Source organism: Diabrotica virgifera, chromosome 1 (genome assembly GCF_917563875.1).
Source record: "Diabrotica virgifera virgifera chromosome 1, PGI_DIABVI_V3a".
Classification (NCBI taxonomy): Eukaryota; Metazoa; Arthropoda; class Insecta; order Coleoptera; family Chrysomelidae; genus Diabrotica; species Diabrotica virgifera.
This window is the reverse complement of record NC_065443.1, coordinates 3,957,890-3,984,209: the sequence shown is the minus strand read 5'-3', so window position 1 is coordinate 3,984,209 and position 26,320 is coordinate 3,957,890. Positions and strand designations below refer to the sequence as shown.

At 32.5% G+C, this 26,320-nt stretch overlaps 1 protein-coding gene across 1 annotated transcript; it reads left to right on the top strand.

Annotated features, from left to right (window-relative positions):
- The first annotated feature begins 616 nt into the window (after positions 1 to 616).
- On the top strand, positions 617 to 25,514 carry LOC114335449 (tyrosine-protein kinase SYK). The gene is made up of 8 exons (XM_028285689.2): positions 617 to 772; positions 4,498 to 4,892; positions 11,179 to 11,264; positions 11,364 to 11,435; positions 19,990 to 20,225; positions 23,738 to 23,938; positions 24,070 to 24,248; positions 25,333 to 25,514. Exons 1-8 carry the CDS (start codon positions 743 to 745, stop codon positions 25,454 to 25,456), a joined length of 1,323 nt encoding a protein of 440 aa, XP_028141490.2. The 5' UTR covers positions 617 to 742; the 3' UTR covers positions 25,457 to 25,514.
- Positions 25,515 to 26,320: the final 806 nt, after the last annotated feature.

Genomic DNA, 26,320 nt, shown 5'->3' with positions numbered 1-26,320 from the left:
GTTGTCAGTTGCAAAATAAATTGTTTGTGAGAAGGTCTTTCTTTCTTTGCTACAATAGTATGGACTCACACATGCAACAAATTCATTATTTAAATTTTTATATTAAGGTCTCGGGAGGGACCCAGCTTAGCTCAACCCTCAGTGGCCCCTGCTCTGTTCCAATTTTAGTCGAAAAACTTATTTCCCCAGTGAAAAATTAAAACTTTATGTTGAGGTCTAGGGTGTCCTGTAGGTCTTTTTAAAATTGTGTCATTTGAAAATATTTCGTTTTTCGTTGGAATCGGCTTTTAAAATACATATTTTTATTTTCCTCGTTAAAATCTATGCACGGTCAAACAAACCAGGACCCCTGCGGGGCCCCCTTTGTCCGGGGGCCCCGGGGCACTGCCCCGGTTGCCCCAATGGTAGTTACGGCCCTGTTTGTCGCTCGTGGCACCGTGGGACCCATTTTCGCGCTTCATTTTGATGCTCTTACAGCGCCGTAAATTATCGCTTGTCTGGCCGTAGCCTAAGAGTCCAGTCTAGTGGGAATCACTCACTAAAATGTGTGACTCCCCAATATGCCTAGTGAATTTTAACTCGGATATTTTATTTATAAGATAATCTAGATAGCTGATATATACTCGTATATAAATAGGGAATCTACATCTACATAGGTACCTAGTGCATAATTGATAAACTTTGTCTACATAAATATATAAAAAATTGTTTTAGTGTGTAGCCCCATAGACCCATAGATGAGATGGCTCCAAAGAACAACAAACGTCGTCTGGTAAGATATTATTTGATTAGATTTAAATTTCCTTTTTATTTTCTCTAAATATTCTTATATTTATTACTTTATTTTTACACCATTTCATGCATTTAGCTTTCATTACTAAATCAATCAGTTTCGATTCGTTCTAATTTTTGTAATCACTTCTTCTCCTATGGCACTACAGCCCAAATTGAGCCTTGGCCTCCTTTGTTTTTTGCCTCCACCCTTGCTTGTCTGTGGCTGCTCTTCTCCATACACGGACTCCTAAAAGAGTTTGTGAGTCGCTGTTTACTGCATCTTCCCACCGCTTTCTTGGCTTTCCAACCCGTCTCTTTCCCTGCATTCTAGCGTTCAGTGCTCTTTTTAGTAGCCTATCCTCTTCCATTCTTATCACATGTCCGGTCCATTGCAATCTTTGTATTCTAATGAAGTTTGATAGGGGTGATTCCTTATAAAGTTGATAAAATTTTTGTGAGTTTTCCCTCACAGGTCCTAATGTTCTCCTTTCGAATGTGTCGAGTTTGTTATTGGATGTTTCTTTCAGAACCCATGCTTTACTGACATAGCATGATATTGGTCGAATTAAGGTTTTATAGATCCTCATCTTTGGATCTAGGACGTTTCATCGCCGCCGTTTCGATGCCGCCAGTTCGATGCCGGCCGATTCATCGTCAGTCAATTAATCGCTATCTGATATATTTCCGAATTTTCGACAGTTACAATTATTAGTTATTTTTAGTATTAATTAGGAATTCTAGGAAATGCGAGATATGACGGCGATGAAATGGACTGGCGATGAACCGGCGGCATCGAAACGGCCGGCGATGAACCGGCGGCATCGAAACGTCCCATTTCGCTCATCTTTGTATTTCAGTGAACACTTTTATACCGAAATATATGAGAGCAACGGCGGATCCAGCAACCTTGCAAGGAGGGGGCAATGAAATAAAAATTTTCTCGTCACTCGCGTACGCAGGATTCTTTTTCGGTATGGGCTGTTACCTTATTTTTCTTCATGTACCACGTCCTTTCAGAACGTTGGTTACTATCATAGCTATCTTAATTTTATTCACTGCCACCATAAATCAACCACGGAGTGCTTTTTCGTCCTGGACTGCGTTTGCCTTCTATTTTCACTTTCATAATATTTTGTAGCAACCTATTTAAAACTTCTCATTACATGTCCAGAATACTCCACTTTTCTCTTCTTGATGCCTTCTATAAGCTCAGTAGTCTTGCTGAGACGTTATATTATTGTGGAGTTTTGAATCTTCTTCACCCAAGATACTTTTAAAATTCTTCTATAGAACCACATTTCGAAAGCTTCAAGACGATTTAGGTAAGTAGATCGATTTTATGCACAGTCCAAGACTCGACACCATACAGTAAGACCGAGAACACGTACTTTGGAGAAGGAATTCTGTTTTATGTTTCATTTCGTTATTCAGTTGTCAACAGGACACAAAACTCACTATTTATTTTCAATCGTAATTATCTCTTTCTTAAAAAAAGGCGACACCAGGCGAAGTCTCAAGGAGGGGGCAATTGACCCCATTGGATCCGCGCCTGTATGAGAGAGGGCATAATAAGCTCTGTTTGCATGCGTTATTCTCTTCCGTATTTCTCCATCTTCTGATGCGTCGGCATATACTTATTTCTATTCCCAGGTATGTAAACTTTCCAACCGTTTCAATGTCATCTTCATGTATAATGTTTTTTGAGACTAGATTTCTTCTCGTCTGTATTATTATTTTTATTTTTTCTGTGTTAATTTCCAGATCTAGCCTTTGCGTTTGCGTTTTCAACTCTGCGTATGTTTCCTGTGCTCCTGTTGATTCTTCTTCTTCGTCTAGCCATTCACGTCCACATCTGAACATAAGCCTTTTCAAATCTTCCTTTCCATTGTTTTTTGTTGTACGCTACTTGTAGCCAATTTTTCCCGGCAGTTCGTTTCAGATCATCTGTCCATCTCATAGGAGGTCTGCCTCTGGGTCTTTTATATTGGTATGGTTTCCAGATTAGAATTGTTCTGTGCCATTTGTTTAGATCGCTCCTAGCTACATGTCCAGCGTATTCCCATTTCAATTTTAATGATTTTTGTACCACATCGGTGACTTTGATTGCCTACTCATAATATTAATATCATCGGCATAAGCGGCCAGTTGAACCGTTCGGTACTCCAGTGCCAGGTTAAACAATGTTGGGGCCAACCCATCTCCCTGCTTCAGTCCCTGCGAAAAGTGCTGTAAGCACTTGGCATTTATATTTATTTATATCCGTTTTTCGCGTGTGATCACTCCGCATCTTCTTTGTTTTCTTGTTCTCTTTTTGACCCCCTTCACAGATTTTTGACATTGCTGTGTGATGTCGGCCGATTGGTGATTAAGCTACATTCCTTTTTATTTTCTATTTTAGTTCTTCTGCTAGGTATCTTCATTCTGTTATCTTCTCTGACCTGATTTTTTAAAAGCACTTTTGGTCTCCAGCAATTGTTGATTTCAGTTTTTTTTAATCGATGGATCCAGTGCTTTGTTAAATAGTGTTGCAGACAGGCTGTCACCTTGTGGAACTCCTATTTCTATATTGATATTTCTGGATTCCCCTCGTCTGTTATGGCTTCTGCTAGAGGGTTTTTCATTGTCATTTTCGCTAGTTTAATCAGTTTTGCTGGTGTATTGGATATTCTATGTATACCTACCTATAGGTAGTTATTCGTTTACCTGAAAAATATTCTAGTAAGGAGGTATTCAAACAATGATCAAAGACAAAATCTTGGTCCAATGCTATTTAAATGCATTAATTTTTTTCGAATACTGAGAAAACTAATAAATATTTTTGAAAAATTTAAACGCAGAATAAAAGATAACATTATTACCGATGCCTGAAAGTCCCTTAGAAGAAACCAAAAACTTTCTTTTGAATGAAATATTTGAAATTAAAAATCACACTAAATTTTCTCTTTTATTTTCGCCCCTGTAACTTATTAAAATAAACCTTATAGAAGTTTTCAGGGACTTTCGGCCCTCGCTAATAATGTAATATTTCATTCTACGTTTAAATTTTTCAAAAATATTCATTAGTTTTCTCACGAGTCGAAAAAAAATGCATTTAAATAGCATTGAACCCAGATTTTGCGCCTACTCCTTAAGCGGTATTTAATAACCCAAAATCTTTTGGTTTTTTTGCTTTCACCTAGTTTGGTGAGCACATAATATAATGGTAAACATTCTCCATCATTCATTTGTGAAATATGTTTTATTTTGAAGCACCGATATACTTGCATATGGACACCCATACCGAGCCTCGCTTGTTGTGATTCAGTTGCATGTGTATTCATATTTTCCTTTGTAAATCCCTCAAAATATATTGACTTAATACAATGAATATTTTTTACCTATTTCCAAACAATTGATTTTCTAAATTGTTGTCTCTTTTATCTTATCTTTATAATTTTGTGAATAAAGTAGAAGACATTTTTGAGAGAAGTCATAAACAGATTTTAAGATAAAACGAAGAACAGTTTGTCACGTTTTATTTCGGTGTTTTGATATACAGGGTGTGTCATAAGTAAGGGGACGGTCAAATATTTCTCGAAACAAACATCGGATCGAAAGCTGAAAAGCACTTGTTTAATATTTGTTAAAAATCTATCGAATGCCACCAAACACGACTTCTCACTCCACCCCTTAGGGTGGATACTTTTATGAGTTTTCTTCTTAATTTTATCATTTTATTTGTAGAAAACCAAATCGGTAAATCGGCAAAATACGGTGTCCCAGTGTAACGTCATACGTACGCAGATTATAGATGAAGATAAGATGAAAATGAATACACAAGAAGGTCCTTTTCCAAGGGAAAAATTGGTAAACCAGCAAAGTGACGTTTCACAATCTGGTATCACGAATAATCAAATTATTGATAGAGAAAACAATAAACTTAAGACCTCTAACGAACTAGATTACCAACATGATCTTATTTCTAAAAGGGTGGAAGAACCACACCAAGGAAAGGATGAAGCGGGGATGAAAGATCTTGAACAAGTTGAAAAAACTGAACCTATGAAGACGGATAAGGACTCTGTATTGATCATGCAAAAAATATTAAATATTTGCAACGACTCCAACCAGCTAAAAAGGTACGTATGCAAAAGTTGTTAATCAGTATTCTCTTCACCCTTATTCTTTTGTCGAGTTGGCTTTATTCCTCTATATGTCTCTACCTTGATTCAAGAAATTACACTAAGCGCCAAAATTAACGCACCACCTTAAAAATGGGACATTTTTGATGTCTTGTATTTCCTAAACCTGTTGTCCGATTTTCGTGATTTTTTTAATATGTTATAGTTTTATTCTTCAATAATATCGATGTAATAATATTGTTCTTAAACAGATGTCCTTGTATACCGGGTGTAACAATGATAGTGTGTTTTTTCCTCAAAGTTTGGAACACCCTGTGGAATATTATAGCGTATATAAAATATTGAAATTACAACTCAACTGTAACCTTATAGCCCAGTAAATGAACGGGAAATTCGGCGATACCGTGTAATTTTCAGGGGCAACTCCGAATTGCATGAAAATTTGGATTTAGGTTCTACTTACCATCCACTTCAAAGTTGAAATTGTGCCGTTGGTTGCTTTTACTTGGGGGGTGACAGTCACCCCTTCTCGGGGGTGAAAAAACATACGTTCAAGATAAGACCGGAAATGGATAAATTTTAAGATTTTAAGCAACTTTTGTTCTATAGAGTTTTTTACTTAAGTCAATACTTTTCCGAGTTATTTGCCATTGAAAATGTTGATTTTTAGACAAAAAAACTACGTTTTCAGACGGTTTTTCGCAAATAACTCAAAAAGTAAATATTTTATCGAAAAAAATATCCTTAGCAAAAGTGTAGCTTATAAAAAACCCCAAAAAATGGTGTACCAGTAAAGTCTATCAATCAAATAAAAACAAAGTTGTAGCTCATGAAAAATACGTTCTTATTCGTCTAATTCCAAATCGAATATTTCAAGGTGAAATCACCGAAAAATTAAGCACTTTTCGGGAAAAACCCATTTCAACTTTTTTAAAGTGTTTATAAAAAGCTTTGTTTTAATTTCTAAACAAAAGTTTTAGCATTAAAAATAAGCGAGTTACGCTCAAAAAAAAGTTGGCCCCCTTTTTTTGTAAAACATCATGAAAATATCGCCGTGTTTAGCTCCCCAAATGAAATTAATTGCTATCGCTTTACAAACAATTTACCTACCTATCTATTTTTTATATGATCTGTCAGTCTCACCGGTTTAAATTGTTTATTTTTGAAAGGGTTTAAATTGAGAAAGCTTGAATGGGTCACTAATCACGAGTGTATGCAAATTTTGAACAGCCATATCTTAACAAATTTTTGTCTTACGGAGAAACAAAATAAAACTAGCATATTTATAATAGTAAAATCTACCTTTTAGGTATTTTTGACACTAGATTTATTCTAGTACTAAACGGTACTCCTGCTTTAAGTCAGTAGGATGCACGGTTTTCTGGAAAAATCCATTTTAAAATTTTTCGTTTGTTGAATTTGAAATTTTTTTTTTAAATTAAAAAAAAGCGGTGTATTTGCCGACTTAAAGCAAGAGTAACTTTTAGTACTGGAATACCTCATAATTTAATACTCTACTCTCAAAAATGTCTAAAAATTTAAAGACCAATAAGTTATGAGATAAAATATCCGTTGATCTACCCAAGACGGATGCCTATGACCAGTACTAGAAATTCACAATTGATAAAATCGATTCATCTCTGGAAGAGAAATAAACGTAGCAGTTTTCGTTTTCCTAAATATAATTTTTCTAAATTCTTTTAAACTCAAAAAATCAAAAAACGAAAAATTTTTCAAATCGATTTTTCTAGAACACTGCGTATTCTTCTGAGTTAAAGCAAAAGTACCTTTTAGTACAAAACTATCCCAGAATTTAATAATCCAGTGTCAGAAATGCTTAAAAGTTAGACAGAAAAGTTATTCGATAAAATATCCGTTTCCGTACCCAAAACGGACCCCTATGACCGGTACTAAAAATTGACGATTGATAATTGACATTTGACAATTGACCTCTGGAAGATAAATAAGTGTACCAGTTTTCATTTTTCCAAATAAAAGCGTTCTGCAGCTATTTTAAAGAAACTAATTACAAGACTTCGATATGCTTCTTCTAGACGAAGCATATCGAAGTAGAGGTCGATGCAGACAGCACAGGACATAAATGCATGGAGAAGTCTGAGGGAGGCCTATATCCAGCATTGGATAGATCCGGGTTGAATTATGACGATGATGAATTACAAGACGCCATCTTTAAAGAGCTCTAGCTTTCCACGGAAGCATTTTTGAACTAGGTGAATTGAGTTAAATTTTCTTAAAATTATCTGAGGAATCTCCGGTTTTCGTTTGTTATGAGAGCTTCTGGACACCCTGTATAATATAATGGGTAGGTAAATTCCCTACTATAACCAATAAATTCTAAAAATTGTTTATTTACTTTTATTGCGTTTACTTAGATAAAAATATGACCTAATCACTTAAAATAAAGATGTTACAGTTTGCTATTAGACTTGAAAAGTATGTAAAAATTCCGAGACATTATTCAGGAAAATAATATTTAATAGGATTCGATTGTTTTAATGATATACAAATTAATTTTTTGTATTATTCATCGTTGCGGTTATCCTGCCAAGTTGTAAACGGTTTTAAATTAGTGTTTTTTAAGCATACTCGACATGGTATGACTCAGAAAATTGTGCTGATATGAATATGATTGTATAACACCCTGAAAAAATTTTACAGACACACAATTTAATTTTTTTATACGAAATAACTATACAACCATCCTGCCTCTTTGAAAATAGATTTATAATAACCTTCTTGAGATATGTGCGAAATGGCATGACTTAGAAAATCGTGTAATTTTCCACGAATTTTCTTACAAATTTTTTAACTATATATAGTAAAAAAGGTGTAAGTAAACAACCTGCTATTTTGAATAATGTCTACTGAAATTATTTATTTTATAACAAAATTTATTTTATGACTTAGAAAATCACGGAACCAGAGTGAACATTTTATACAGAATTTTCCAAGAAACAAGTGCAGTTAAACATTAGGTGACGTCATGCCAACATTTTTTTGGACATTTTGAAATAAATATGATTAATTTATTAAGTTGGCAGGACTTAGAAAATTATGAAAATTTCATTATTTTCATTACATGTTTGTATATCTGTATACTCCCTTAGTCCTTTTGCAACCGTCCTGCCCAAAAAATTTTCTTCATAAAATAGATAGTATCCTGTTATTCTATGGATATGGCAGGACTTAAAAATTCATCGCAACTCCCAATTTTTTTTCTCATGGAAAATCTAATTTTCACAAGAAAATGTCACAGGAAACCCGTGGATTTTTCCACAAATTGTAAGTACCTTCTCTAACCTTCCAGTATTGCAAAGGGCAGGACTTAGAAAATCGTGGTTGAACTTCTGTTAATATCTCCCGGTTTAAGTAGCTGGCTGTGTACCATAATTAAAAAATCAAACAGAGGTAAAAAACTTCGTTTGTATAATGATATAACAAGTTTATTAAAAAACTATTAAACTGTCATCCAAAAGGATTCGCAATACTTTTTCGATCTAGATCAGATCATCTTCAGTGCGTTCTGCTTAGTAGATGAAACTAGCACACTATTAAAATTAGTAACATCGAGATATATGATTTACATGTTAATATTATGATAAATATAGCGACTGCAAGTCGATATTAAAAGATTATATTATGTTAATAGTGCTCAAAGGGCAATATGGTTCCCTGCTCAAATAGAACGTGTGGTTCTTGCCAGTTCAGTGGACACAGATCAACCTAAAATATTTATTAGTACTTTTTTGTAGAATGAACAGTTTTCTCAGAAACAATGCTTGAAGCGACCAACGATTTTGAGTAACAGTTTGGCGCGCGGAATCAATGTTTTAAATAAAATTTGTATCAAATCGACGGTTAAACTTCAATATCTTTTAATCAGAGTTTCCTATCGACAAAAATCAAGATGCGTTTTAACGACGTTCTACACTTTCGGCAAAGAATTAAGGATTTGCATGAAATTTTAGTATGTTATAGTTTACTTCAAAAAACTAAAATTTGATTTTTTTAAAATTGTTTTATCTACGACTGATACATAATATATGTATTATACTTGTGGTGTTTGCAATATAATGCCATATAATAATCCCTTAGGGATTAATAATGCGGGATTAATAGCTATTAATCCCTCTGGCACAACAATCACAAAATTCACCACGGAAACAAAATAATCAACCTCAAAAAGTGTCACTGTCAAACGAATAGTATTTTTGACAGTTTGTGTTGAGATGGACGAAAATGAAGAATCTTTTAATTGTACACCACCAGAAATTGTAGAACTAGCTACAGCAACAGCATCTACCTTAATACCTGAAACATCGAAATCCATTTATAATAAAACGTACGCAACCTTCAACGAATGGCGTGTTCGAAACAACGCGAAATCATTTTCCGAAAATGTTCTGCTGGCCTATTTCGCTGAATTAAGTGCAACATATAAACCGTCTTCATTATGGTCATTCTATTCAATGATTAAATCTATGTTGAGAATAAACAATGACGTTGATCTGGAAAAATACGGCAAACTAAGAGCGTTTCTAAAGAGAAAATCGGAAGGATTTCAAGCAAAAAAGTCTTCCACTCTAACCCCAGAGCAAATTAGGAAATTTATTGACAAAGCTCCTGATGAAATCTATCTTTTACATAAGGTAAATATACATATTTAATTTGATTTATTCAAAAACTCATATGCTTATTTGCTTCAGGTAATATTGATCATTGGAATTATGGGTGCATGCCGCTCAAACGAACTTTATCAAATGAATATACAAGACGTGAAGGATCTCCAAACAGATTTATTAATAACAATCCCCAAGTCTAAAACCAAAATTGTACGAAAATTTACCATAAACAGTACGTTTTACAATATTGTGAAGAAATACATCGATCTCCGTCCGTCACATGTGAAAATAAATTCATTCTTTCTAAATTATCAAAAATCTAAATGTACAATACAACGTATAGGAAAGAACAAATTTGCAGATATTGGTAGGCAGATTGCCAAATATTTAAACTTGCCAAATCCTCAAAGTTATACCGGCCATTGTTATCGCAAATCGCAGATCATCTGCCACTCTGTATATTGATGGAGGAGGCGATTTAACTGGATTAAAGCGTCATGGGGGCTGGAAGTCAACACAGGTAGCTGAAGGATACATTGATCAGTCTATGAGAAACAAGGCAACTACAGCAGATACTATCGCTAAAGAGATAAACAGTAATGTACCATCTTCTTGTTCTACAGCAATCGAGATCCCAAATATTTGTATTAAAAACTCTACTTAAGTTAATGATGATTCTCAACCAATTCAGTTTATTAATTGTACTATTACTAATTTTAATGTTTTTAACAAATAAAGTTGTTCATTAAAAATCTTAAATTAATTAATTTGTCGTAGATAAAGTAGAGTATACTACTCGCAATAATGGCTCTCATTCCCTCGGAATGTTACTCCCTCGCCGCTAACGCGGCTCGGTTCGTAAATATTCCTCGGGAATAATAGCCATCATTATTGACTCGTGGTATAATCTACTATTACCGTGCCGTTTAATTACTATTAAGGGTCAAAGTTAAGTTTTAACATGGTCTCTTACGGGAATTCTTAAAAAGTTAATAACTTTTGACCCAAATTTACGATTTTTAATTATTTGTGCTTAAATTAAAGGTTTTTTTGTAAGGAATAACATATTAAAAAATAAGGATTGTTTACCGTACCATTTATTTTTAGTTTATTTATTATAATTAATTCCGTAACTTATTACGTAAATTCCGTAGTTTATTATAATTTATTTTTATAAAGTATTCAATAGTGAAACATATGATTTGAGTATTATGCTATAAATGCATTGTTACCAACTTTCGCTCGCATATAAGTTTCCCCCCTTTCCTCTGAGAGGCATACCCCGCAACGAAGGTGTAGAACGTCGTTAAAGGTGAAGAGTGCCGCTTTTGTTTACATTATTTTCATTTTAAGTTCAGCGAACACGAGAGTGTAGAGAGGTACTTCATGCGACTTTGCTTCGCCTCGGGCTACTTCCATTCTGTGTCGGTTTTTGCGACCGGGTCAAGTTAGTTTCTCCCCGCGCGAATGTGTTCCTCGAAGTTAAACAAGTGTGTAGAGATGCACTTCGGACAACTTTTCCTAGTACTTCGTCGAAGAATTTCGCGAAAGTGTAGAGCTGGTTTATATTTTTCTTTCCTATTAACCATTTTTTTAGAAATAGAATAAATCTCTATAGTTTCCATTTTTTTTGGTTTTAGGGAACTATTAAGTACATTTTCACAATATCTTGAGGATATTGGAGATGATAAATGTGAGCTCTCGTTTGTATCAAAAATATTATCTGGTAAGTAACAATTATTGGCAACTGTGTGTTCTTTATAGACTTAGATAAATAGCAAGAAAAACGAAAATTAATTCTTTGTTATTACTATACCATTTTCAGAACATCTGTTACCAAAGGAGCTTCTTAAACTCATCAATAGAAAATACAAAATAACGGAAAAGCGGCAATGTGGTAAGTTGATCCGAATATTAAATTTTTTCATATTTAATATTAAGATTCAACAGTAGCGATCAACAGGTAGCAACAAACGCCTGATTGACGCCAAACAAGATTGCGCCTGTAATTTTGAATATTTTTGAATTTGAGAAATATATTAGAATGTGTAAATTACTCTGTAATTAAATACAATATTAAAAAAAGGAGCCTGTACCGCCATTAAGAAAAACAAAAAAATAAACTTTCTTCAAATAAACTTTTTTATCCCATGCCTAGATTTTGTGTCATATTGGACCTGGACCTAGTTAAAATTTTTATCTCTAACAAGAAATCGAATATATGTATTATATTTAAATAACTGGTTGTCAATAAAGAGAAAGTGTCACTGTCATTTTGACAAACCTGCGTCAGATTTCTGTTCTGTTATCTAAATAGGAATTACGAACACTCTACGGCGCTAGGGTAAAACAAATGCGTAGACAGTGTGTCATTCAGAGCGAAGTGACGCCACCATCTTTTTTATTTAGATTAGTGCTGTTTCACTCTTACGCATAGTGAAGCTGCTACAGTTGTCCTCCCCTTCCGTGCCTACATTCACACTTAACGGCATTTTAGTTTCTCGATACAATGTGTTAGAAAGAGATGCCGCAAACCAGTCCATGAGATCGTGTCGTCAGGAAGCGCGGAAGGTAGGCTCACTCTATGTTAATATATACCTCTATGGATACGATTCGTATCGAGTGTTCGTAATCCCTATGCAGATAACAGAACAGAAGTTTATTTTTTTGTTCTTCTTAATGGCGGTACAGGCCTCTTTTTTGCAATATTTTATATAGTTATAGAGTAATTTCCACATACTAATAAACATATTTCTCAAATTGGGCTCTGTCCCGCCATTCTTTATTATATAACGAATATGTGTGCCAAATATCTCGACAAAATATTCAAAATTACAGCCGCAATCTTGGACCGCGTTTGTTGCTACCTGTTGATCGCTACTGTTGCCTCTTAAAAGGAATATATTCCTCAACCGTTAATTTGAGTGACGAAATAAGAATATGTTTTATAGTTGCCGTTGCAAGTAGAGAATGGGTTCTGAAATTTATTAGAACGTTATGTTAGTTGGAAGAATGAGATATCCCAACCTTCTCCCATTTTCCTCTTAAGGAGTCTATTAGTCTTGGAGAAAAATTGAAGAAAAATCTTCTGCGTAAAAGATATATTTATTTTAAAAACCCCAAAAAAAGGGCTACAAATACAATACAGAATGTTTTCGCTCCAAAGAGAGCATCATCAGTGTTCTTTGCAAGTTCTACATGCTAAGCCACCAAAAATACATGGGTTAAAACACTTAAAATGTCGTCTAAATGTCTTACATTAAAATATTAAATGCTAAATCCTGACAATGGATGAAATTACTAAGGATCTACCCTAAGGCATTATACAGGGTGATTCATGAGGAACTGTACATACTCCTACCTCGTATAGAGGCTCCTATGGGGAATAACAAATGACCATTAAAAAGTGTCTGCTCCCATTGTTTAATAATATACAGGGCGAGTTTCGCATTTTGACAGAAATTTGTATTCGTCATAATTTTTGAACGGTCAGATCGATGTGATTCTTATTTTGGTCAATCGTTACACTATTATCACCCAATCAACTGATTTAGTCAAACTAGAAAAAATCAGGTCCGGCTTTAAAAAATTAGTTCGTTTGGGTCTTAGAAAAAATTTCACCCTGTATACGCTTTTTGAAAACTCTTATATGAATTTTACAAATTAGACAAATAGACAACTAAAATGGCATTTTTATTTTTTCCCCACACGATTACTTAATTTTTTATAAAAAAATCAAATTTGACTATGAATTAAAAGTTTGGTAAAGTGAACCATAGATTTAAAAAAAATAACTTTTATTACAAAAATTAATTTTTTTTAAACAAATATTTAATTTATGTTACCACCCAATCAACTGATTTATTTAAACCAGAAAAAAATCAGGTCCGGCTTTAAAAAATTAGTTCGTTTGGGACTTAGAAAAAATTTCACCCTGTATACGCTTTTTGAAAACTCCGATATAAATTTTACAAATTAGACAAATAGGCAATTAATATGGCATATTTATTTTTTCCCCACACGATTACTTAATTTTTTTTTATAAAAAAATCAAATTTGACTATGAATAATTATTAAAAGTTTGGTAAAGTGAACCATAGATTTAAAAAAATTAACTTTTATTACAAAAATTAATTTTTTTTTAAAATATTTAATTTATGTTACCACCCAATCAACTGATTTATTCAAACTAGAAAAAAAATCAGGCCCGGATTTAAAAAATTAGTTCGTTTTGTAACGGAAAAGACGAGGTTTGACAGTTGAAATGTGTAGTATGAGATATTACAAAAAGACTACCATCTTGGGATTCATCAATTTTTTAGTGGAAAATTTTTTGAATAAACAATCAAAACGTCAAACTTACTTTTTTGCTCATAACTTAAAAACTTGTTTATTTAGAAATTTGACGTCCACAGATAACTTTTTCAGAAAAAAAGATACATCGAATGAGATACGCTAAATGAAAATCGGTTAATAAACAAAAAAGTTATTGCAAAACGGAAGACAAAATCACTGTTTTTGAATATTGTTAATAACAATTTTATTGCTTATTAGAATATGTTTTAATATAACTAAAATTGAGGGCATTATGGTGTTTGAATGGTGTGCAAAAAATGGTCCAGATCTGTTAAATAGTTTTCGCAAAATTGAATTTGTTTATAAAATTTTTTGAAAAACGAGCTAATTTCTGAGGCTGGTCCAGTTAATATGGCTGAATGTATCTCAATAATCCGGGGCTCATTTCCTTCGTTAAGATGTATACTAACAGCCTATGAAAAAAAAATTTAAAAAAATACATATACGTACACAAAATTATTTGTTAATAAATAGCAATTTTTAAGCTTATAAACAATTACAATAATTTCGTAGACATTAGATCAAATTAAATGGCAATAAAAAATACGGAAAGCTGGTTAAAATACACAACTTGTAAAAAAAAATTTTAGGTCGTACGACCCTTGGGGTCTGAGATAGCCCCTTTTTTTTGAAAAAATCACTGTTACGTTAATTAACAACACTAAGATCTGAAATTAACCAATATTTTATAAGAAAAGTCAAAGTTTTTAACAAAGTTTTTAGCAAGAAAAAATGTTAAAAATTGTTTAAACAGTAGTGTTATAAACAAAAGATATTTTGCGTTCCGACTAAAGTAAAAAATAGCGGGCGTAGTCGACTGACTGAATAGTGGGCGCGGTTGGCGACCGGCAACAACTCCTAAAATTACGTTATACCGACCACAAAAATCAACTTAAAAGTGAATAACAAATTTTCGTCATTCCTTATGTTTTCGAGGTCTCCGAATCCGAATATGGAGTTTATTTTTTTCTAGAATTAGTGGAACATGTTCAAAAATCAAATTTTATGCCAAAATGCGATAAATCAATTTTGATGATTTTTCAATTTTAACTCACTGTATTTTTGGTCGCTGAAAATATTTCCTTTTGAAAATTTTACTGTGTTATGTTTGAAGCATTTAGATAACAATGAGATTTGTCCAAAATGATTAAACACATTAAAAGAGAAGTTGTTAATTTTTAAACATTTTGTCGTCAGATTTCGTTAGTTTCATGCTTAGGTACTTAAAAAAGTTGAGTGACAAACTTTTTAGTTTATAATTTTAACTAACACAGAAATAAAGAAAGTTTTCCAAAAAAATTTAATTTAAAATATGCAATAGGAAAAATGTTATGTGACTTTATAGGCGAGCGGCACACTGGCACACCCCAAAAAAAGCTTATTTCTCGAGATACTGATACTAATTTTGGTAATAGGTACTTTATATTTTTGATGGTGCTGAAAACGAAAATTAGGGTTGTTTTGAATTTTACGTGGGGGAACATTATCAAAATCGCAACTTTACCCTAAAAATAAAAATCACGTTTTTTGCGTTTAACTTGCTACAACTCAGTTCCATTGTAATATTTTTTTCTGAAATTTTTATAGTATATATTTCTCACCATTCTGAAGACAATGGGACCTGCTTCAATATTTCTGTCTTGCTATAAAGAAAGTTATAAATTGTTTGAAGTAAAAGGTGCAGATTCTTGAATTGCAAAGTTTAATCGCAAAAGTTGAGTGACAAAATTTGAAATTTAGCTGTTTAATTAATTTTATGTTAAAATCTAGAGTACAGAGAACAAAATGTTTTATAGAAAAAAGGTGGTGTAACTTTTAATTTTAAGAAAAACGTGATTTCATTTTTTTTATTTTTAGGGTCAAATTTCGATTTTGACAATGTTTCCAAATCTAAAATTCAAAATAAAACTCATTTTCGTTTTCAGCACCATCAAAAACATAAAGTAAGACCAAAATTAGCCATTCACCACAGTGTGGCTGATATCTCGAGAAATGAGCGTTTTCTTTTTTTGGGGAGTACCACTGGTCTATAAGGTCGCGTAACTTTTTTCCGTTGCATATTTTGACTTGAAATTTTCCAGAAAACTTCATTAGGACCTATGTTTTAATGCTGCGTTGATTAAAATTATAAACTAAACAGTTTGTCACCCAACTAAGTTAACAGAAAACTAATGAAAAAATTGTTTAAACAATTTTCCGGCCGCGGTAGCTCTTGGTACCCTTTGGATTTGTTATAAGGAAATTTTTTTTGAGTAAGTTTGTGCAAAAAATAAGAATCGGAATAATTTACCTAACGGGGTCGACGATACAGCCTGGACTACACACGGATTCAAAATAGAGAATAAAAAATGGCCTATGCCTACCAATCGGGTTCTACTGTACCAACTTTACTATTTTTTTTATCTATGGTACCACATTAAAATAATAATGTTTATCTTATTTTCATTGCAAAATTATCCAAAACAAAGCAGCTAATGGGATGTATAAACCTTTTTTAAGTGGCCTTTTTATTGTCATTTTTTAAATTTATTTATTTAAAATATAATTTTACTAAATAAATGTGCAAGATAATAATATTCATAAAATGCAAGTTTCTACCAAAATATATAAATATAATATTAAGCTTCAAATCCGGTATACTATCAATGTTAAAAATGGGCTGCAACGGTCTAGCGCTAGCGAATGGTAGTCCGCGAATTTATTCTCATTCGGCTACGCCCATTATTTTTTTTTTACTTTAGTCGCAACGCAAAATACTTTTTGTTTATAACACTACCGTTTTAACAATTTTTAACATTTTTTCTTGCTAAAAACTTTGTTAAAAACTTTGACTTTTCTTATAAAATATTGGTTAATTTCAGATCTTAGTGTTGTTAATTAACGTAACAGTAATTTTTTCAAAAAAAGGGGCATTTTTTCAAAACAACCCTAATTTTCGTTTTCAGCACCATCAAAAATATAAAGTATTACCAAAATTAGTATCAGTATCTCGAGAAATAAGCTTTTTTTGGGGTGTGCCAGTGTGCCGCTCGTCTATAAAGTCACATAACATTTTTCCTATTGCATATTTTAAATCAAATTTTTTTGGAAAACTTCTTCATGAATTATATTTTATTTCTGTGTTAGTTAAAATTATAAACTTAAAAGTTTGTCACTCAACTTTTTTAAGTAAGCATGAAACTAACGAAATCTGACGACAAAATATTTAAAAATTAACAACTTCTCTTTTAATGTGTTTAATCATTTTGGACAAATCTCATTGTTATCTAATTGCTTCAAAGATAGTACAGTAAAATTTTCAAAAGGAAATATTTACAGCGACCAAAAATACAGTGAGTTAAAATTGAAAAATCATCAAAATTGATTTATCGCGTTTTGGCATAAAATTTGATTTTTGAACATGTTCCACTAATTCTAGAAAAAAATAAACTCCATATTCGGATTTGGAGACCTCGAAAACATAAGGAATGACGAAAATTTGTTATTCACTTTAAAGTTGATTTTTGTGGTCGGTATAACGTAATTTTAGGAGTTGCTGCCGGTCGCCAACGCGCCCCTATTCAGTCAGTCGACTACGCCCGCTATTTTTTACTTTAGTCGGAACGCAAAATATCTTTTGTTTATAACACTACTGTTTAAACAATTTTTAACATTTTTTCTTGCTAAAAACTTTGTTAAAAACTTTGACTTTTCTTATAAAATATTGGTTAATTTCAGATCTTAGTGTTGTTAATTAACGTAACAGTGATTTTTTCAAAAAAAGGGGCTATCTCAGACCCCAAGGGTCGTACGACCTAAAATTTTTTTTAGAAGTTGTGTATTTTAACCAGCTTTCCGTATTTTTATTGCCATTTAATTTGATCTAATTTCTACGAAATTATTGTAATTGTTTATAAGCTTAAAAACTGCTATTTATTAACAAATAATTTTGTGTACGTATATGTAATTTTTTTTACTTTTTTTTTCATAGGCTGTTAGTATACATCTTAACGAAGGAAATGAGCTCCGGATTATTAAGATACATTCAGCTATATTAACTGGACCAGCCTCAGAAATTAGCTCGTTTTTCAAAAAAATTTATAAACAAATTCAATTTTGCGAAAACTATTAAACAGATCTGGACCATTTTTTGCACACCATTCAAACACCATAATGCCCTCAAGTTTAGGTATATTTAAACATATTCTAATAAACAGTAAAATTGTTATTAACAATATTAAAAAACAATGATTTTGTCGTCTGTTTTGCAATAACTTTTTTGTTTATTAATCGATTTTCATTTAGCGTATCTCATTCGATGTATCTTTTTATTCTAAAAAAGTTACCTGTAAACGTCAAATCTCTAAATAAACAAGTTTTTAAGTTATGAGCACAAAACTAAGTTTGACGTTTTGATCGTTTATTTAAAAATTGTTCCACTAAAAAATTGATGAATCCCAAGATGGTAGCCCTTTTGTAATATCTCATACTACATATTTCAACTGTCAAACCTCGTCTTTTCAATTATGTCGAAAAACGGCTTATTTTTTACTAACTTGATTGGTCTATATTTATTTTTTTCCCCACACGATTACTTAATTTTTTATTAAAAAATAAAATTTGTCAAAATCGGAATTTTAACCTAAAAATGAAAAAAAAAAATGAAATCACGGTAACTCGCTACAACTCTGTTCAATTTTAATATTTTTTTTCTGAAATTTTTACAGCACATATCTCCTACCATTGTGAAGACTATGAAAATTGTTGTAGACTTTCAGTCTTCTTCTCGTAAAAGTTATGAATTTTTAAAAATAAAAGGTGCAGATTCGTGAATTGCAAAGTTAAATCGCAAAAATTAAGTGAAAAAATTTAAATTTATCTATTTGATCACGTCTGTGTTAAACTATAGAGTCCAAAGAGAAGTGTATGGGGAGTTTTAGATCTAGATGTGTTATAGAAAAAAAAATGGTGAAACTTTTAATTTTAAGAAAAACGTTGTTTAATTTTTTTTATTTTTATGGTAAAATTGCGATTTTGACAAATTTGATTTTTTAATAAAAAATTAAGTAATCGTGTGGGGAAAAATAAATATGCCATTTTAATTGCCTATTTGTTTAATTTGTAAAATTCATATTAAAGTTTTCAAAAAGCGTATACACGGTGAATTTTTTTTAAGACCAAAGCGAACTAATTTTTTAAATCCGGGCCTGATTTTTCTCTAGTTTCAATAAATAAGTTGATTGGATGGTAACATAAATTAAATATTTGTTCAAAAAAATTAATTTTTGTAATAAAACTTAATTTTTTTAAATCTATGGTTCACTTTCCCAAACTTTTAATTCGTAGTCAAATTGATTTTTTTATAAAAAATTAAGTAATTGTGTGCGGAAAAAAATAAATATGCCATTTTAATTGCCTATTTGTCTAATTTGTAAAATTCATATTAGAGTTTTCAAAAAGCGTATACAGGGTGAAATTTTTTCTAAGAACAAAACAAACTAATTTTTTAAAGCCGGACCTGATTTTTTTCTAGTTTGACTAAATCAGTTGATTAGGTGGTAATAGTGTAACGATTGACCAAAATAAGAGACACATCGATCTGACCGTTCAAAAATTATGACGAATACAAATTTCTGTCAAAATGCGAAACTCGCCCTGTATATTATTAAACAATGGGAGCAGACACTTTTTAATGGTCATTTGTTATTCCCCATAGGGGCCTCTATACGAGGTAGGAGTATGTACAGTTCCTCATGACTCACCCTGTATGAGCTTCCACGAAGCACGTGGGTTGTTAAGTTGAATTCTGTCTTCACACATAGAGAAAGGTAAAAGCCAACTAGGGGCAAACCTACCTTTCTGCATGCTGACAACATACACTTCAGATGGTAAGGTGTTTTTGACCTTACCATGATCAAATCTTTGTAATCTGTAATGTAATTTAGCAACTAACTTCAGACTGTTGCTTTTTCCTGTCTGTGTGCGCGTGCATCCTAAAAATTTACTCTTAACATTTTCCCAATCTCGCCAAAAGAAATATAACTTCAATAAATAGTAAGTCAATTGTAAGTCTTTTCTTTTCTTTTTTACTTATTTAATATGTTTTAACTTTACAGGTGCAGGAGGTTTTGGAGTTATATATCTAGGAAAACTTCGAGAAAGTGGTGGACCTAGAATGGATGTTATCGTAAAAGGTGCTTTACCAAAAAAGGAGAAATACCTAAAATCCGAGGCGATAATTTTAAGCCCGATGGATCACAAAAATATCGTCAAAATGATCTCTTTTATTACAGAACCAATGGAAATCGTGATGGAGTATATGGAATATGGAAGCCTAGATCGATGTTTAGAAGTAAGAAAATAACCTAACTTTAACAATCGTTCTTCTGGTTTATCATCCTGACATTCTTCATCATCCTGGTATTCGCGTTCTTCCTGATTCCTATGTCCTTGTATCTTCCCTTGCTGATCGTAGAGATATCAAAGTGTTTCTTTTTACATTTATTTGAGCATACAAAGGTACCAACTTATTTATAGCAATAACACCATCTTCAAATGAGTATTAAAGATATTTTTTTACATGTTTCTTCAAAAGCCTAATAGTGGTGTTTGTGCCTTTAGGACATCAAATTCTGATTATTTTGTGTGTTTTTTGTTGTCTGTGCAAAGTGTTGTAGCTCCATGATGGCTGGCATGATACATTCAGTTTGTTCAAAATAATTTTGTTGCTTGAGCAACTTCAAACTTCATAGTTTGCTATTTTTATCTTTTGATCTCTTGTAATCGTCTCCAATATTTTTATCTTCATTCCTTCAAAATATTTATACAATGAGCCAGAGCCGGATTTAAGCCTATGGGGGCCTCTGGGCAGAATTGGTGTGGGGGCCCTACCTCCTACCATTAAAAAATATTGATCTACTTTTATAAATATAATTTTAAATAATAAAAATTAACAAGAGCTGTAACAGGAGTTGTAAGAGATATTTTAATTAAAAAATTTCTTGATTATGTGGGACATAAGTTGCATTTAGACATCGTGGCCAATGCTCATTGAAGAGAGATGAGTCTAACACTCTTGGCTCATCATAAACCGAAGTCGATTTTTAATTAACTTAAATTTTAAGAATGATCTCTAACCACTGCAGTTAGTTAGCATCAGACCTAAATATTAACAAAGTGTCACCTCAACATTTGGAAAAGCATCATTCATATTCTTTTTTTTTTTAGCAGTTGGTACATTTGAAATTCTTTGCTTATATTGGATGAGCTGATTTCCTCTTTAAATGAATTAAAGAATCTTACAATCTGTACCAGATGGACACATAAGTTTTCATCTAAATCATTGCTATAAATGTTGGTAAGCTTTAGTGAGTGAGCTTTAATTTCATTCAGAGTTAAATTTTCCAATTTTCCAAAATGATGTAAAAATCCAAAATTGGAATGGATGGAATCCTATGCAGAAAGCCTCTGACTTATACGTAATCTATAATACCGATAAAATTTTGAGTTCTAAACTTCCCCGATGTTCTCATATCTTTCGAAATTGTCACGTCTTGACTGTAAAATTTGTATAAGTGATCTAAGTGCTGCCACTCCTGAATTAAGGTCAATATCCTCTCTGTTTCCAGTAAACACATTCGATTATAGGTACAACAAACCATTTGCAATGAGTTTTAGATTGTTGCTCACAGTCTTCCGAAATTTTGGATATTGCTCCTTTAATCTGAATATAACCTTTAACTAGTTCTTTTGCGGCATCACCTCGATGACCATCTAGTAGTATTTGCTCTTTTAGGAACAATAATATTTTTGGCACGGTCTGTATTGCTGTCGCTTTAAGATGCAGCTTTAAAACATTCTGTTAAGTTGTATCTATATGTAGAGGAAGTGAAAAATATATACTTATAAGCTAGTTCTTCTAAAAAATTAAAGAATGCGGTGCTATGCTAATGCATGATAACACTCAATTGCAGCTTTTGAAACTAAATTTAGAGAGTGAGCGACACAAGGAATCCACAACTCCAAGATGTTAAGGTAGGTATCCATACGTGGGTGCTCCGTGCTCGGTGTAGCAGCTCCACATAGTAGATACGTTGGTGATCGTCAACCAGTGATTTAACCGGTTTGCTGTTTATATGTAGGGGAGCGCATGCCGTATCCATTTAAGCAGATACACCGAGCACGGAGCACCCACGTATGGATATGTACCTTTTTGTTCTATCATTTCAGCCTGAACACCATTGTATTTTCCATTGATATCTGACGCATTAACGTAGAACGGTCTCCTGCAGTTTTTCAGATCGATATCATGTTCTTGCAAAAATGTCATTAGATAATTAAATATATCTTCTGCTTTATGACGGCGATTTGGCAAAAATATGGTAAACCTTTCAACAGGAGTGAAACGTTCTATGTAACGAAATGTCACAGTTAATTGATTTGTATGAACTGAATAATATTTTGATTTCTTAATCCTTGAAACTACTTCATTTAATACGTTTTGACCCATCAGATGTACAATTTCCTCACATATGGTTGATGAAAAATAGTTGACATGTCCGCTTCCAGGATTTGAATATTTATTAAAATATGGTGCTTCAAAAATTGATCATATTCAGCTAATAACTGGAGTATTTTCAAATAATTTTCATTCTGTGATGAACTCGACAACTCCTTTTCGCTGCGAAATGCTAAATCTCGTTCACAAATAAACTTTATAAATCTAAAATTAGTAAAATCAATGGGAAAATCCCAATAGTTGGCTGTATACCATAGTTTAAAAAAAACCTATACAGAGGTAAAAACTTCAAATTGTATTTTGGTATAAAATCGTTTATTTAAAAACTATCTAACAGTCATCCACATGGATTGCAAAACGTTTTCGTTCTGAACAGAACATCTTCAGTGCATTCCGCAAAGTAGTTGTAACTAGCACACCAATGAAGGTGGTAACTTCATAATATATGGCTTACATTATAAATTTTGATAAAATATTGTGACTACAAGTCGATGTTACAAGATTAAATTATGTATGTGCCTAAAGAGCAACATGCTTCCCTGCTCGAAGTACCTTAAGTACCTAGTTTTTTCGAGCAGGGAAGCATGTTGCTCTTTAGGCACATACATAATTTAATCTTGTAACATCGACTTGTAGTCACAATATTTTATCAAAATTTATAATGTAAGCCATATATTATGAAGTTACCTTCATTGGTGTGCTAGTTACAACTACTTTGCGGAATGCACTGAAGATGTTCTGTTCAGAACGAAAACGTTTTGCAATCCATGTGGATGACTTTTAGATAGTTTTTAAATAAACGATTTTATACCAAAATACAATTTGAAGTTTTTACTTCTGTATAGGTTTTTTTTTCTAAAATTAGTGTTTGAGTTAACATTTTCCAATAATTCTTTATTTCTTCGGTCTGTTTTGCTACTTCAGTATCAATACGCCCAATTCTTTCGTGTGCTTTAGACATTTCGTGATCCATAAGCCTACTATCTGCATCTACATGTTTCCTATCACAAAATTCTCTTCTCATCACTTCATGAGAATTTACAAACGAAGCAATACACCCACCCGGTGGAAGGTCAAAAACATAACCATGAACAATGCAATATTATCACTCCTTCGCTCCTTCATTTTATACTTGTCATACATTGTTCCTGTATCTCCTGCCAATATATGTTTAAATGAATCTCTTATGTTTGGGACTTTGTGGGGGCCCCCGAAATGTGGGGGCCTCGGGCAGCTGCCCAGCCTGCCCTCCCTTAAATCCGGCCCTGCAATGAGCCAGTAAATAGAACAAAATAAAGCCTTCTTTGTTCAATTATTATATCAAAAATATATTTTTGTGTTTTTAGCAAAGAGAGGTATCCGAAGAAGTACTTTACGTAATGATAATAGACATTATAACCGGTATGGAATATTTGGAAAAAAATAAAATTGTCCACAGAGATCTGGTACTAAGAAATATTTTTGTGAGTTCAAAGTTTCAGTGTAAAATTGGAGATTTTGGTTTGGCTGTCAAAATTACTAGGCATGATGGAATCTACAAAGAAGAGGTAATTATATTAAAGGCTGTTTTTATAAACACCTATTACACTTTACCGTTGAAGTACAAATTGTATACCATATTTAAAAATACCATATATACCATTTTTAAAATCAGCTAAATCTTTTAAATAATTTTCAGGTCGCACCGATATCAGGATACCATATACCACCAAATGTTTTAATAAGTCAAGAATATTCTAAAAGATCTGATATTTGGGCTTTCGGTTTAATATTATGGCAAATGCACTATATGCAAGATGGTGGTCTTTTGTTTGTATTATATGGTCCTATATTAGATAGATTTAGAATCTTGGGAGAGTGAGTACCTATATCTTACATACTAAATCACCTTATATACCTTCCAAGTCAAAGGTCAAAATCATTTTCTCGGCACAAATTTCCGAAAATAATCAAATTAATATTACTTACAATTAAACTATTTAAAGAATAAAAGTTCTTTTAAGAGATACCGCTCCTTACCTTATTTCCCACATCTAACTGACACACTTAAGAAAATGTTTAAACTGTTATGTTTGGGAGAAATGTATTGTAATTTATAATACGCCAAGTAAATACTGCCATTGGAAATATATTGGTCAAACAAAGACAAACATAAAAGGGCGTATGATTTCCCATAAACGTGATATTAGATGCAATAAGAATTATTGTGCCCTCAGCTCACATTCCCTTACTCTTAATAATCAAATTGATTTTGATAACATTAAATCCTTAGTTTCAGAAACTAATTTCTATAAGACATATTCTTCCTAGAAATGTGTCACATCTTAAGAGAGAAAAGCTTTATGAATAAAAGTACTGATATAGGCAATCTTAGCATTATACAGTAATGAGCGCGCTAATAACCGGCAAAACAGCTCAAAAGAAGGAAAACATAATACATTGCGAAACAAAAAGAGATGAAACTAGTGGAGGTGGAAATTATCGTTATAAACGTCTAAAATAACATTACATTACATAGTTTCCCACCTTTAGACCTATCAGAGGAGTATGACAACTGTCACTGTGACAGTAGAATTTTATAAAATACTCCTGTCACAGACGTCTAAAGGTGGGAAACTATGTAATGTATTGTTAATTAATACGTTTACAACGATAATTTACACCTCCACTAGTTTCATCTCTTTTTGTTTCGCAATGTATTATGTTTTCCATCTTTTGAGCTATTTTGCCGGTTATTAGCGTGTTCAGCACTGGATATCACTCTGTACTTTTAAACAATCCTTAATTTCATTCAGTTATTAAATTTCAATTTCATGTTTCATAAATGAATCCGTTCAAGTCATGGCAGAAAATTTTCGTTTTTACCTTCATCCAAAAATCTATTTACCTAACTTTACCCGTATCATATATTATAAATAATGTATACTGTTTGTTTTTTTAGGTTACCAGGTATACCATCTCTTTCGTCAGAAGTGACAAGCTGCATAAATAAACTGTTCAACATCTACTTATCAAAAAGACCATCCTGTTCAAAAATCAAGAAACACATTCAAAATATTTATTGAAGATATGTAAGATTTTTTAGCTCAATTAAAATTTTAAATACAAAATATTTTAAAATTATTTCCAGTATTTATTAGATAGATATTTATTTGAAGTAGGCAAAACCTAATATACTCGTACATAAATTTAAGAATACCCCCGCCTGGAATGACTGTTAGGTTAATCGAGCTGCTTAACAGTAATTCCAGTCCCAATCCCGGATAAAGGAAAAGGGTTCAGGAAGGCTACCAACCTGCCCTTGCAAAAAAACAGCCTGTTATGAAAACTGCCTATGTTATGAAAAACTGCCTATGAAAGAAATAGAACAGCGGGCAATAGAAACAGCTGAGTACAAACCCAAACTTTGGCTTAGATACGTGGATGACACTTTTATCATCTGAACCCACGGAGAATAAAAACTAAAGGTAGTTTTAGACCACATCAACAATATCCACCATAAAATTCAGTTTACTATGGAACTGGAAGAAAACGATCAAATACCATTCTTAGATGTGTTAATAATAAAGAAACAAGACGGACACATAGACCGTAAAGTGTATCGGAAACGCGACACATACCGACAGATATCTAAATGCTGCTTCACATCACCATCCTGCACAATACATTCAGTCATCAAAACCTTGATTGCAAGTTTCGAGAGACTGACAGACCAAGAACATCAAAATGAATAAATAAATGCATAATGTCAAAACAGCGTTAAGAAAAAATGGATTCTCAACATACACAATCGAAAAACATTAATATATGATGGAAGAAGAATTAAGAACCCAACAGAAGACGAAAAACCGATTGGCAAAACCATTCTGCCATATGTGAAGGCTACAACAAAGAAAATAGGGAGAGTGCTGTGAAAACACAAAATAGAA

Coding starts and splice junctions, on each gene's coding strand:
- LOC114335449 (XM_028285689.2), top strand. CDS start 743: ATGGCTCCAAAGAACAACAAACGTCGTCTG. Junction 773..4,497: donor AGAACAACAAACGTCGTCTG/GTAAGATATTAT, acceptor TTTTATTTGTAG/AAAACCAAATCGGTAAATCG. Junction 23,939..24,069: donor ATGGAATCTACAAAGAAGAG/GTAATTATATTA, acceptor AATAATTTTCAG/GTCGCACCGATATCAGGATA.